Below are 13938 nucleotides of genomic sequence, written 5' to 3'. Positions count from 1 at the left end.
CTGTCCATTCTTCTAAGGCGCTGAGTTCAGATCCCTGTCCATTCTTCTAAGGCGCTGAGTTCAGACCCCTGTCCATTCTTCTAAGGCGCTGAGTTCAGATCCCTGTCCATTCTTCTAAGGCGCTGAGTTCAGATCCCTGTCCATTCTTCTAAGGCGCTGAGTTCAGATCCCTGTCCATTCTTCTAAGGCCCTGAGTTCAGATCCCTGTCCATTCTTCTAAGGCCCTGAGTTCTGATCCCTGTCCATTCTTCTAAGGCGCTGAGTTCAGATCCCTGTCCATTCTTCTAAGGCCCTGAGTTCAGATCCCTGTCCATTCTTCTAAGGCGCTGAGTTCAGATCCCTGTCCATTCTTCTAAGGCGCTGAATTCAGATCCCTGTCCATTCTTCTAAGGCGCTGAGTTCAGACCCCTGTCCATTCTTCTAAGGCGCTGAGTTCAGATCCCTGTCCATTCTTCTAAGGCGCTGAGTTCAGATCCCTGTCCATTCTTCTAAGGCGCTGAGTTCAGATCCCTGTCCATTCTTCTAAGGCCCTGAGTTCAGATCCCTGTCCATTCTTCTAAGGCCCTGAGTTCAGATCCCTGTCCATTCTTCTAAGGCCCTGAGTTCAGATCCCTGTCCATTCTTCTAAGGCAGTGAGTTCAGATCCCTGTCCATTCTTCTAAGGCCCTGAGTTCAGATCCCTGTCCATTCTTCTAAGGCGCTGAGTTCAGATCCCTGTCCATTCTTCTAAGGCGCTGAGTTCAGATCCCTGTCCATTCTTCTAAGGCGCTGAGTTCAGATCCCTGTCCATTCTTCTAAGGCGCCGAGTTCAGATCCCTCTCCATTCTTCTAAGGCGCCGAGTTCAGATCCCTGTCCATTCTTCTAAGGCGCCGAGTTCAGATCCCTGTCCATTCTTCTAAGGCGCTGAGTTCAGATCCCTGTCCATTCTTCTAAGGCGCTGAGTTCAGATCCCTGTCCATTCTTCTAAGGCGCCGAGTTCAGATCCCTGTCCATTCTTCTAAGGCGCTGAGTTCAGATCCCTGTCCATTCTTCTAAGGCGCTGAGTTCAGATCCCTGTCCATTCTTCTAAGGCCCTGAGTTCAGATCCCTGTCCATTCTTCTAAGGCCCTGAGTTCAGATCCCTGTCCATTCTTCTAAGGCCCTGAGTTCAGATCCCTGTCCATTCTTCTAAGGCAGTGAGTTCAGATCCCTGTCCATTCTTCTAAGGCCCTGAGTTCAGATCCCTGTCCATTCTTCTAAGGCGCTGAGTTCAGATCCCTGTCCATTCTTCTAAGGCGCTGAGTTCAGATCCCTGTCCATTCTTCTAAGGCGCTGAGTTCAGATCCCTGTCCATTCTTCTAAGGCGCCGAGTTCAGATCCCTCTCCATTCTTCTAAGGCGCCGAGTTCAGATCCCTGTCCATTCTTCTAAGGCGCCGAGTTCAGATCCCTGTCCATTCTTCTAAGGCGCTGAGTTCAGATCCCTGTCCATTCTTCTAAGGCGCTGAGTTCAGATCCCTGTCCATTCTTCTAAGGCGCTGAGTTCAGATCCCTCTCCATTCTTCTAAGGCGCTGAGTTCAGATCCCGCCATCAGTTCTGCCACCGGGAGGGACCGCGTGGATCTGTACACAGGGACCCAGAGGCTGCCTCTGATGCAGGCGAAGGACGGGGGTGCGTATGAAGAAGGAGCTCTCTCTCATCCTCTGCTTTGGGTTTTGCCTTGCAGCCCCTCCCAAACATCTCCTCCCCCCTCCCTCCGAAGCCCCTTTGGACGCACCAGATTCCGTCCCAGCCAACCAAGCGGCAACCGGGGAGACTCAGCCCCCCCCCACTCATTTCCCCCTCCTGCATCTGCTCCCTCCTTCGCCCCCCTTCAACCCCCCCAGCCCCCCACGCCCTTCCCACTCCTGTTCCTAAAAGCGCCTCTGCACAAGAACCTGGAGCGACTTGCATCCCGTCCCTCCTGCGAAGGCGCCGAGGTCGCCTCCTGCACCAACTGGGCATAAGGGGCCAACTTCAGCCGCCTCCACCGCGTGGATCCGCGCACAAAGGCTGCCTCTGATGCAGGAGAAGGAGCCCCCCCGGGGGGGGGAAGGGATGGACAGGGGGAGGGGGCTCTCTCTCTCCCCCCCTCCTCTCTCTCAGCATTGGGCTTTGCCTTGCAGCCCCTCCCACGTATCCCCCCCCCAAAGCCCCTTTTGAACCCACCAGATTCCGTCCCAGCCAACCCAGCAGCAGCCTGGGAGATGCAGAGGTGGGAAGCGGCTTTCCCCCCTGCCCCCCCACCCCCATGTGCCTCTAGGGGTTTGGCTTTTGCCACCTCCTCAACCCCTTGCAGGGATGTCGTGGTTCTTTCTGATGCAAAACAGAGGACTGCGGGGAGGGGGGGATTTCCTTTTCCTCCTTCCTCCCAACCTCCCTCCTTTCTCTCCGCTGTGGGACTTGGGTCACAGCTTTCCCACCCACCCACCCACCCAACTAACCAACGAACTAACCAACCAACTAACTAACCAACTAACCAACTAACCAACCAACCAACCAACTCCTTTGAACTCACCTGATTCCCTCCCAGCCCTTCAAGCAGCAGCCTGGGCAATTCAGAGGCTGCTTCTGGGAGGCAACATTGAATCGCAGCTTACAGTCGCCTTCCTTTCCCCCCAATGGGGACATTGTGAAGCAGGTGAGGCGGAGAGAGTTCGGAGAGAACTGTGACTAGCCCAAGGTGTCCAGCAGGCTGCGTGTGGAATCGAACCCGGTTCACCAGAGTAGAGTCCGCCGCTCTTAACCACAAGAACACGCTGGCTCTCCGAATGCAAAAGGATACTCCCAAGGAGAGGCAGATAAATGGCACCCAAGATTTATCTGCCTTTTCCTGGGAGGTTCCCTTAGCATTTTGCCTGAGAGCCAGTGTGGCGTCCTGGTTAAGAGCGGCGACTCGACTCCGGAGAGCCAGTTTTGATTCCCCTCTGCTCTACATGAGATTTTTTCTCTCCAGTTTGAACTTTGCTTTTGCTTTTCCATTCAAATGGTCCTCAAGAGTTCTAATGCCAAACATCACTTTATAAAATAAACAATCCTTAAGAGCAAAATAAAAAGCAAAGGTTGAAAACCACCAAATCTTTGCATGGAAAAGCCTTTTGCTTAAGAGGTTAAGCTCCTCAGGAACATTGTCCCCTTTTAGAAATTTGTTCCTGTCCCGCATTCCTCCAGGCTTCTGGGATTTCAGGAATCATTTTTTTAAATATACTTTTGTGACCCTAGAAACTTTATTTTGAAAGCATCTGCCATCACCAGGGACTTTTGAGAAAGCACTTAACCCCCTTCTCACTCTGCCATCTAATTGCTACCCTAAAGATGGGGGATATTCCCATATGCTTCAATTGCCGTAAATAATTTTGTTAAGTCTTGGAGACCGTGAGGAGTGGTGGACTTTAAATAGGTGTAAATGAATAGGGTCGCCATGAGTCGGAAGCGACTTGACGGCACTTAACACACACACACAAATGAATATATTCAGGTCCAGGGGCCTCACTGGTCATTAGATGATTTTTTAAAAAATTAGGTGATTTCATTCAGTTACAGGCTCCCAAATGGGGTTATTTGTTAAAAGAAGCCAGCTTGAGAAAAGAAGAAATGACTGTGGGGTCATTTCAGAATTATAATAGTGATGGTCCCAGGCCACTTAGGGGGAATTTGCTAATCAGTTAATGGCTGAGTATTTTTAAGACCAGTGGGGACTATCTGCCAAAACAATGTATTATCTCACCCAGTGCTGGATTTAGATGACGAGAGGCCCTAGGCCAGTGGTTCCCAACCTTTTTTTGACCAGGGACCACTAGGACTTTTTTGTTCGGTGCAGGGACCCCAAGGTTCAAAATAAAAATTCTGGAAATTTGAAAATAAACTTTAATCATAACTGTTAGTTAAACATTAAACTTAGAATTATAGTTGAATATATATATTTTATAATAGAGAACTTTTAATTGAAAATATTAATTTATTATGGGTTTATAACTTTGTTTCGCGGACCTTAATTTAGTTCTCACGGACCCCTGGGGGTCCATGGACCCCTGGTTGGGAACCAGTGCCCTAGGCTATTCCACTTGTGAGCCCCCTCCGAATCCCCACAGCTAGAGGAAGATGGAAGAGTGGTGTTTTAAACAAAATTCAGTAAGGCGGAGGATGATGTAAAAGGTAAAGGTCCCCTGTGCAAGCACCGGGCGGGGGGGGGGGGAATTGCTTCCTGACCCCAAAGTAGCTTCCTGACCCCGAAGCACTACCATGGGCATGTCAGAAAGAGCCACAAGAGCCAAGCACTGACACAACCCTTCCTGCCCTCTCTCTCTCTCATGATCTGCCTACCTTCATAGAATCAGCATTGCTGTCGGATGGCCATCTAGCCTCTGCTTAAAAACCTCCGGATGGTAGCAGCAGCACAGATAGGGAGTGTGGGAAATATTCCCTCGATGGAAAAGGGGTCTAACTTCCTTCCTTGACCTGTCAAAGCTTCTATGAGGTAGTGGTTTGAGTGTCTGACTAGGATCTACAAGATGCAGGTTCAAATCCCCACTCTGCCAGGGAAGCTTAGTTGGCTAGGCCAGTCACTCTCTCAGCATAATGGACCTCACAGGGTTGTTGTTGTGTGAGGTCGGATAAAATGGAGGAGCAGTTAATATGGGGAGTGGGCTGGCCCAAGGGGGGACAGGCCTCTGGGTCTGATACTCCCCCATGGCACTGCTGGCAAGCTGATAAGCCTTGCAGTTTCATGGGGTGGGGGCTCAGGATGGAAAGTTGCTGTGAAGGAGCGTGTCAGCCAGGAGAAGCCAATAAAAGAGCCAGCAGCATAGACAGGAAGGGTGGAAAATATCCCCTTTGTGCAAAGGACAAAGTGTGTTTAACCACGTCCCTCACCTGTGAGAGTCTGTGTGGGGTAGTGGTTAGAATGACAGACTCGGATCAAGGAGATCTGGTTTCGAATCCCCACTCTGCCACATATGGTGGCAGATTCACTTCAGTGTAGGTATACCTCTGAGCCATGTCAATCTCACAACACTATTGTGAGGATAAAGTGTGTGTGTGTGGGGGGGGGAAGAATCCACTTTGTGTCCTCAGTGGAGAGAAATTCAGCACAGCCAGGGAGAGCGGAAAATATCTCCTCCTTTGCAAAAAAGAGGGGTTTGAAGAAACGCTCTATCAGAGCCAGCATATTTTAGTGGGTAAAGTATCTGATTTAGGGTTGCCAACCACCAGATAGTAGCTGGAGATCTCTTGCTATTACAACTGATAATAATCAGTTGACCTGGAGAAAATGGAGAAAACGCCCGAAAAAATCTCCAGATATTTCCCAACCTGGAGCTGGAAATCCTAATCCGACTAGGTTCGAGGAGGTTTGGGTTTGAATCCCCACTCTGCCACCAACTAGCTGGCTGACTTTGGCCCAATCACACACACTCGGCTAGGCCTACCTCACAAGGTTGTCGTGAGGCTAAAATGAAGGCAAGAAAAATGTAAGACACTTTGGGAGAAGTGGGGAGAAAGATGGGGTAGACTTTTGTTATCAATCTGATTCTGGGGAGAAAGATGGGGTAGACTTTTGTTACCAATCTGATTCTGCCTACAGTTTGCCAGGAAAGGATGATCTCCGAGGCTGTTGCTTCATCCGGAGTTGCTGCAACTCTTTCGTTAGGATGCAGAGCTAGAGTTGTCAATTCAAGGTTGTGAAATTACTGGAGACTTTTTTTTGGGGGGGTGGAGCCTAGGGAGGGTGGATTTGGGGAGGGGAGGGACCTCAGGGGGGTATAATGCCATAGAGACCACCCTCCAAAGGGGCTGTTTAAGCTAGTGGATCAGATAACTGTAGAGATCAGCTGTAATTCCAGGAGATCACCAGACCCCACCTGGAGGCTGGCAACCCTGAAGCACACTAACATAAGGAGGAGAGTGTGCCACGGTGTCACAACTGAATGACATTAAGTTGTAATCTGCAGGGCGTTCATGTAGGGTTGCCAGATCACTCTTCGCCACTGTCAGGAGGTTTTTGGGGTGAATCCTGAGGAGGGCGGGGTTTGGGGAGGGGAGGGACTTCAATGCCATAGAGTCCAATTGCCAAAGTGGCCATTTTCTCCACCCCACTGGTCACTCCTCTCCAGGATGAAGTTGTGCCATTAATGAGCAGCCTTTGGGTTCGGTTGGTCCACCAATTCCCAATCCACCTAACAGTAGCAGCGTCCAGCCCATATTTTACTAGCTTTGTTTCAAGACGATCATGGGGGACTTTATCAAAGTCTTTACCGAAATCAAGGTACACTACATCTACAGCGTTCCCTTCATCTACCCTCCTTGTCACTCTTTCAAAAAATGATATGAGATTAGTTTGGCATGACCTGTTTTTGAGAAACCCACGTTGACTGTCAGTGATCACGGCATTTCTTTCTAAGTGCTTACAGACCGTCTGTTTGTTTCATTATCTGCTCTAGTCTTTTACCTGGCGTTGCTGTTCAGCAAAGTGCATTTTATGTGGAATGCACCTTTTGGGATGGACTGTTTTTGGGAAGGGGGGGGAATTATATTCTGAACCATGGTGAAAGGGAGGATTGGAGGGAAGAAAAAAAAAAGGTTGAGAACCACTGCTCTAAGGGTTAAAACAAGGGATGCTGCAGAGGGAAGAGAGGCAAATGTTGGGGGAAGGAGGGAGAATAAGAAAGCCATTTCCTGCCCCCCTCCCAGAAGCTGTCTGTCTGTCTTCCGGGATGCTTCTATGGCTGGGAAGGAATCTGGTGAGCTGGAAGGGGGAGGAGGGGATATTGGGGGGGGGGATGCAATGCAATGCAATGCAATGCAATGCAATGCAAAGAAGTAGCCATGTTGGTCCATTGTAGCAAAATAATAATTATTCTTTCTTTGCAGAGCCACAAGAGATCCTTGCAGCGGAGCTGAGTGCAGGATGCGAACCTTTGGATGCTGGAAGGGGATCCGGTGGCTTCGGGTTTCCCAGAGACACATTGAGGAAGGAGAGGTAAGGGAGGGGGGGGGGAGCGACAGGGGTTTGGCTGGGGTGACTTTTGGATGGCGGGGAGGGCAGGCAAGAGGGTCCCTAAAGGAAAGGTGGAGAGATTGACATGCAGCTAAAGAAAGGCTTTCCCACCCTCTTTCTTTCCCTCCCTCCCAGACAGTGAAAAGACACCGCTAATGCCTTCTCTGCCATCTCCTCCGGGTGACGAAGGGGGGAAAGCCGCCATGCAGCCAGCTCAGGTATGGTCGGTGACCAGGGGGTCACTGGGGAGATGTGCCAGGACGGCAGAGATGCTTCCTTCCCTTTTGCAAGGCTTAGAGGATCAGCTCCCTGCGTTTGGCACTGCCAGATGTCAAGGCTGTCAAATCCGAAGGTGGTACAATGGTCGCCCCTGTCTAGGATTATGTATGCAGAGAAGCCCAAGCAGGGACAAGAAGCATGATTTCTGTTAGGACCAACTCCAAAATTATCATGTGGGTTATCCACCTCCGCGAGAATGGACAGTTGCTCTCCGGGCTACAGAGGTAAGGGTGTGCGCTCTGGCATCTCATCACCACAGAGCTCCTTCCCCTCCCCAAACGCTGACTTCCCCAGGAACATCTGCAACTATTGATTATCTCCCCTCCCCCCGCCAAAAAACTGGAATTGACATGTTGCCCATCTCAAAAGACCTCCAAACGGGTTGGGAATCATAATTGCCAACAACCTCCAGAGAATGGGATAGAACGCCTTTATGAATGTTCATACAGCAACTATTTGTAGCTTGTAGTAAAGGTTATTTTATGCTTTTTAATGTTGATCTGAGATCAGTGGTGGTATGTCCCCCCCCCCCAAAAAAAAGATGTTTTTATACATAGGTATAACTTTGATCTTTTTATCGTATAATTTAAGGGGGAACAGGGGAATAGGGAGGAACAAAGGGGGAACAGGGAGACACATGACTATAAGTTTTGTTGAGATTTTGCAAACTTATTATACACATGGAAATGTATATACAGCCCAGTAGGAAATGGGTGAGTTCTTTTTAAATTGTCGCTGAGATCAGGAGCAGTCTCAAGATTTGTTGTCGTTGCTGTTTTGCTGTCAAGTCTCAGCTGACTTATGGTGACCCTGTAGGGTTTTCAAGGCAAGAGAAGTTCAGAGGTCGTTTGCCATTGCCTGCCCCACGTCATGACCTTGGTATTCCCTGGAGGTTTCCCATCCAAATACTTGCTAGGGTCGAGGCTGAGAGTGTGTGACTAGCCCAAGATCACCCAGCAGGCTTCCATGTGGGGATTTGAACCTGAGCTTTCCAGGTCCTAGTCCAACACCTTAACAACTACATCACACTGGCTCTCTGTGTTGGTGTTATGCAGGCACAACGTTTGAGGCTCTGGTTTTCTGCACAAAGGCAGTACCCTCCACTTCTGCATCAAATCCACATTGTTACATTGACAATACCCTTCTTTGGTAATTTGGGGTATCTTCAGCAACACCAAGAAAAACTGTCTCAATATTCAAAACATTATACATAAAACAATTAGGGATTATTTGTACATGTTGCACCAGTAAGAGTGTCCCATGGGGCATTTCAGGACAGCTTTTCTCTTCAGCACCGATTCCTGTATTTTGGGGAGAAACATCGGATTATTGGGATGGATTTTCAGATCCTTCCCTTTCCTACAAACATTGCCCATGAATTCATTTGCAGAGTAGCTTACGTTTGAGAGAATAGACATTCCAAACAGCATAGCTAAAGTAAACTTTTTTTAAAGCTGCAAAATAAGTGCAGAATTTTTTAAAAATGTTTATAGACAGTTACAGTCTCTCTATTATAAGTCAATGAGTCCCATAGCGCAGAGCTGCAGTACTGCATTCAAAGCTCTGCTCACAACCAGAGTTCGATCCGGGTGGGAGAGGTTTCAGGCTCAAGGTTGATTCAGCTTTCCATCCTTTCGAGGTTGGTAAAACGAGTACCCAGCTTGCTGGGGGTAAAGTGTCGACTACTGGGGAGGACCATGGCAAACCGCCCCGTCAACATAGTCTGCGTAGTAAACATGGTGATGTGACATCACCCCTTGGGAGTGATGGCTTCCTGTCTGGTGGGATGCCCCAAGGAGAGTTGGGAAGTGAAAGATTCAGGGCTCTGATCACATCCTGCCTGCTCTTGGTCATGCACTGTATTTTTCCCAAAGACTAATTACCTAGCAATATAAAGAAATGCTTCCCTCTTCTTCTTCTTCTTCTTCTTCCAGGGAGGGGTGTCCTTTGAAGAGGTGGCTGTGTATTTCACCCAGGGGGAGTGGACACTGCTGTGCCCAGCTCAGAGAGCTCTGTATAAGGAAGTGATGCTGGAAAATTTTGGGAATGTGGCCTCTTTGGGTAAGGATCTTTTTTTGCTTTGGCTGTCTCCTTCATGCTGTGAGGAGTGACTGTGTGTACTGCTCAGTTCTCTGTTGACGAGGAACTCCCTGATGAGGAGGGACATTGGCAGGCCCGTTGGCTAAGCTCTGCCACTCTCTATAACAATTGTCCCCAACCCTTTTCAGCCTGTAGACACCTTTGGAATTCTGTCACAAAGTGGTGGGCGCAACCACAAAAAGGCTGCCGTGGGAGGTGGGGACAACCACAAAATGCCAGGCAACATTTCAGGCAAAAACTGTTGTTGTTTTTTAAAATTAAATGCCTTTTAAAATTAACATATTGGATAAAAACATTTTCTAGCATGCAAACAAAATAAGAATAGATATGGAGCCAGCTAAGAAACCTTCGTCTGGCAGCATCGCTCTTCATTTTCCAGGCATATAATGCACTTACAAAAAACCGAAAGGCAAAAGTATTTCTTCTTCTAGCTATCCCCTTTACACTAGCCCTTATCTCATGAGCCCACCGATTTTCAATCTGCACTATTACTTGTAACAAGGGCAGTTATGCCAAATGGCTCCTTGCACACCGTAAGAGAGAGATTTGGGGAAGATAGGCCCACAAATTATTTTTGAAAAGTGAATGCAGTTTGAAAACTCCAACGTGAATGATTAAAAACTATATTCAAATTGGGAAGATGTGATGACTTCTTCCGTAGGAGCTCTAGTTAGGGCCATGAAGTGTTTTAACCATGCAACCCAATTGTGTTTAATCAGTGTCAAGTCCCACTGTGTTTTTAGAATAACTCTCCACTGTTTGCACAGATAAAAGTACTTTACCTAAAACCACTCTCTGCATTATACTATAAATATCGAAACCTCAAAAGGACCCTCAGCCTCTCCCACTTTCTAAAAACACTTGGCGGGCACCATGTTGCGGACCCCCTGCGGCAGACAACTCTGGCCAGGGTTGGGGGCTCTCTTTGCCAAGAGGGGAGGGCCCCACCTAGCAGTCCTGTACTTGGGCCACATGGGAAGGCATCAGAAGAGGTGGATGCAAAGTAAGGCTTCATTTGGAGAAGGTGGGATGGTCTGATCTGGAGCTTCCCTCCAGTCTGCGCCTTCCTTGACCTGTTCTGGGAAGGAGATCAGACCTACAAAGCAGGGGAAGGAGGGAAGATGGCTACAGAAAGAAAGTAGAATGGGAGAAATTAGCTTGTATGCTTCCACCCCAGAGAGTGTCGGTGTCTCTAGGGTGGAAGAACATCCAGGGAGGGAAACTAGTTCAAAACATCAGGTCTTAACCTTTCTCCCTGAGTCCTGCCAGGTGATTGTGAAGAGCTGGTACTAGGGTCTCTTGTGGGACACCTGAGTGGCCAGCGCCATTGACCCCTGTCGGAATCTTAAGGAGGAAGGAGGAGATGAAGTATTAGATGGGGTTTCTGGGCCAGTCTGTATTTTGGGGACATTTTTGAGAGGTATGGAAGGCCGAGTCATTGTTCAGTTATGGACCATACGCTAGCCATTGAGCATGGCTGGGGTGAACGGGGAGGGGGGGGACCTTGAATGAGAGACATAGAAAAGGTGCCTTGAGTAAGGACTGAGTAAACACTGGTATGAAGAGCACCATCTGGGCATTTTGTTTTTTAATTGTTACAGTTCTGGGGTATTATAGGTTTTAATCTGTAATTTATCCTTATTTTTCTCTGTGTATTATTTTAATTGAAATGTTAAGGCTGATTCTATTGGAGGTGAGCTGCCCTGAGCCCGACTTTGGTCAGGAAAGGATGGGAGAAAAATCTAATAAAATAAAGGAGTGGCAGCGTTCTCATGGGAATCGTGCCCCTGCCTCTCAGAATGGCAGTGGGATTTGGTATTTGTGGAGGGACAGAGTTAAAGTGGCTTGGAACTGCTCAATATGTACCTGCACACAGAAGAGACATAACTGTGTTTTTGTTTCCTCCTGGAAAAAGGACTTGTGATTGGCAAACCTGAACTCATAACCTGGCTGGAGGAAGAGGAAGAGCTGTTTCTCCAAGGCTCTGATGAGGTGGAGGGATTGGCAGGAAGTTGCCCAGGTCTGTCGTAGGACTGTCTAATATTTGGGGAGCTCTCGGGCTCCTTCCAAGGACTGTTGGATTTCACCGTCAGGTTTTTCTAGTCCAGAAAAGGGGGCTGTACCAGTCACCAAGACAACCCCTCCCCCCAAAAAGCTGATGATTCATTGGGGAAGAAAGTAGTTTCTGTATTATCCATACGTTTCTTATTTTCCTACTGTATCATGAGCTCTTTCTTATCCTTTTTTTAACTACAAGCATACCTCGGAGATATTGTGGGTTTGGTCCCAGACCACCGCAGTAAAGCAAATATGGCAATAAAGCAAGTCACGTGAATTGTTTGGTTTCCCAGTGCATATAAAAGTTATGTTTACACTATACTGTAGTCTATTAAGGGCGCAATAGCATTGTGTCTAAAGAAATGTGGGTGCAAAGTGTAATAATAAAGAAAAAGTTTCAAAAATTGTGAGAATTACCAAAATGTGACACACACGACGTGAGCCCATCCTAGGATTACAGAAGTCTGAAACCAGTTTTAAGAGACATGATGTAAAGCAACTCCAGACAGCCTTCAAGGGGAGCAGGAGGGCTTCTCCTTTCAATGAGGATGGAAGGTTTAGGGCTGCCCCTCTCTTTCTTCTGTGGGTGGAACTGAACAGGAGAAAGGATCCTCTCTGTGGTCAGGGGCTCTTCTATGAACAATCAGGAAGCAGCGTAACATTTGAGAGCATGGTAAAGCAACCTTGCTGGACCGATATGTGTAACCTTTGGATGTATTTGGTTTTCTTTTCATGGGGCCAGCAAGGAGGAACAGCCCACCTGTTCACTGAGTGTGTCTCTTCAACTCAACTCAGCTCAGCTGAAGTTTGAGTTGTTTTTTAATGTAAACTTGACAGTTTTCCCCACCATTCTTCGTTTCTTCAAGAACTAGGGCTCTGATCACATCACAGAACTAGGTTCTCCAAGCTTTTTAACTATGTACAGACACCAAGCTTTTCTATTCTTGCATTGTCAAAAGCAGTTCACTTAGTTCATTCCCTAATTTTCAAGCTTCACTATTTTTCACAGTGTTCATGTTGGATTTTTTTTCTTTCAGCAGAGTGTGTGTGGGAAGCAGTGAATGAAAAGCAAGAGCATCCAGGGACAAAGAAAGAATATAGATATCCAGATGTGAAAGAGAGCATTGAATATTGCAATGTGCTGAGGAAGGAGGAGACAAAGCATCCATATAATGGGAGCAGTAATCTTGGTCCTCTAAAGGATGGTGATTCTCATGAAATTCCATCAATTCCACAAGACACCAGGAATGAGTACCCGGCATATGAGGAAATTTCGGCTGAAAAATCAGACATTAATGACCACTGGAACTCCCATAACATAAAGAAAATATATAAATGCCTGGAGTGTGGAAAAAGCTTTGGGCAGGAGGCTAAGTTAAATTTCCATCGAAGAATTCACACAGGGGAGAAAAAATATAAATGCCTGGAGTGTGGGAAAAGCTTCAATCAGAGTGGAAATCTTACTACCCATCAAAGAATTCACACAGGGGAGAAAAAATATAAATGCCTGGAGTGTGGGAAAAGCTTCAGTCGTAGTTCATATCTTAATTCCCACCAAATAATTCACACAGGAGAGAAACCATATAAATGCCTGGTGTGTGGAAAAAGATTTAGTCAGAGTGGAAGTCTTACTTCCCATCAAAGAATTCACACAGGGGAGAAACCATATAAATGCCTGGAGTGTGGAAAAGGTTTCAGTCAGAGTTCACACCTTACTTCCCATGAAAAAGTTCACACAAAGGAGAAACCATATGAATGTTTGGAGTGTGGAAAAAGCTTTGTTCAGAGTGGAAACCTTACTTCCCATCAAAGAATTCACACAGGGGAGAGAAAATATAAATGCCTGGAGTGTGGAAAGAGCTTCAGTTACAGTGGACACCTTACTGCCCACAAAAGAATTCACACAGGGGAGAAACCCTATAAATGCCTGGAGTGTGGGAAGAGCTTCAATCAGAGTTCACACCTTACTTCCCATAGAAGAATTCACACAGGGGAGAAAGAATATAAATGCCTGGAGTGTGGAAAAATATTTGGGTGGAAGAATAAGTTAATTTGCCATCAAAGAATTCACACAGGGGAGAAACCTTATACGTGCCTGGAGTGTGGAAAAAGCTTCAATCAGAGTGGAAACCTTACTTCCCATCAAAGAACTCACATATAGGAGTGCAGGGAGTGCAAAAATTTTGCATCAAAGCATGTTGGACTGGAAATTTAGAAAGCAATGAGATTAAAAGAATACCAATAGACATCCTCAGTTAATAAGGGCCTGTTTTTAAACGTAGCGGCACCTCCATTTTATATTACTGTTTATACTTACTGTTCTCTCCTTCCCCTTCCCCTTGGGTTAAAACATGTTGAAAACACCCATCATAACATGGAGTCATTAATTAAACCCGATTCATTAACATTAACGTGTATCTTCCCTTATTTTATTTACAGAATTTATAGCCTGCTTTTCTGCTTTCATCAGGGCTGCCAAGGTGGCTAAC

The 13938-nt window shown here is 47.1% G+C and overlaps 1 protein-coding gene across 1 annotated transcript; it reads left to right on the top strand.

The window, feature by feature from the left end:
- The first annotated feature begins 12146 nt into the window (after nucleotides 1-12146).
- Nucleotides 12147-13613, top strand: LOC130481911 (zinc finger protein 239-like). Its single transcript, XM_056854734.1, has 2 exons — nucleotides 12147-12150; nucleotides 12487-13613. Exons 1-2 carry the CDS (start codon nucleotides 12147-12149, stop codon nucleotides 13608-13610), a joined length of 1128 nt encoding a protein of 375 aa, XP_056710712.1. The 3' UTR covers nucleotides 13611-13613.
- Nucleotides 13614-13938: the final 325 nt, after the last annotated feature.

This window comes from Euleptes europaea, chromosome 1, assembly GCF_029931775.1.
Source record: "Euleptes europaea isolate rEulEur1 chromosome 1, rEulEur1.hap1, whole genome shotgun sequence".
Taxonomy (NCBI): domain Eukaryota; kingdom Metazoa; phylum Chordata; class Lepidosauria; order Squamata; family Sphaerodactylidae; genus Euleptes; species Euleptes europaea.
The sequence above is the reverse complement of the archived record's forward strand: the minus strand, read 5'-3'. Positions and strand labels throughout refer to the sequence as shown.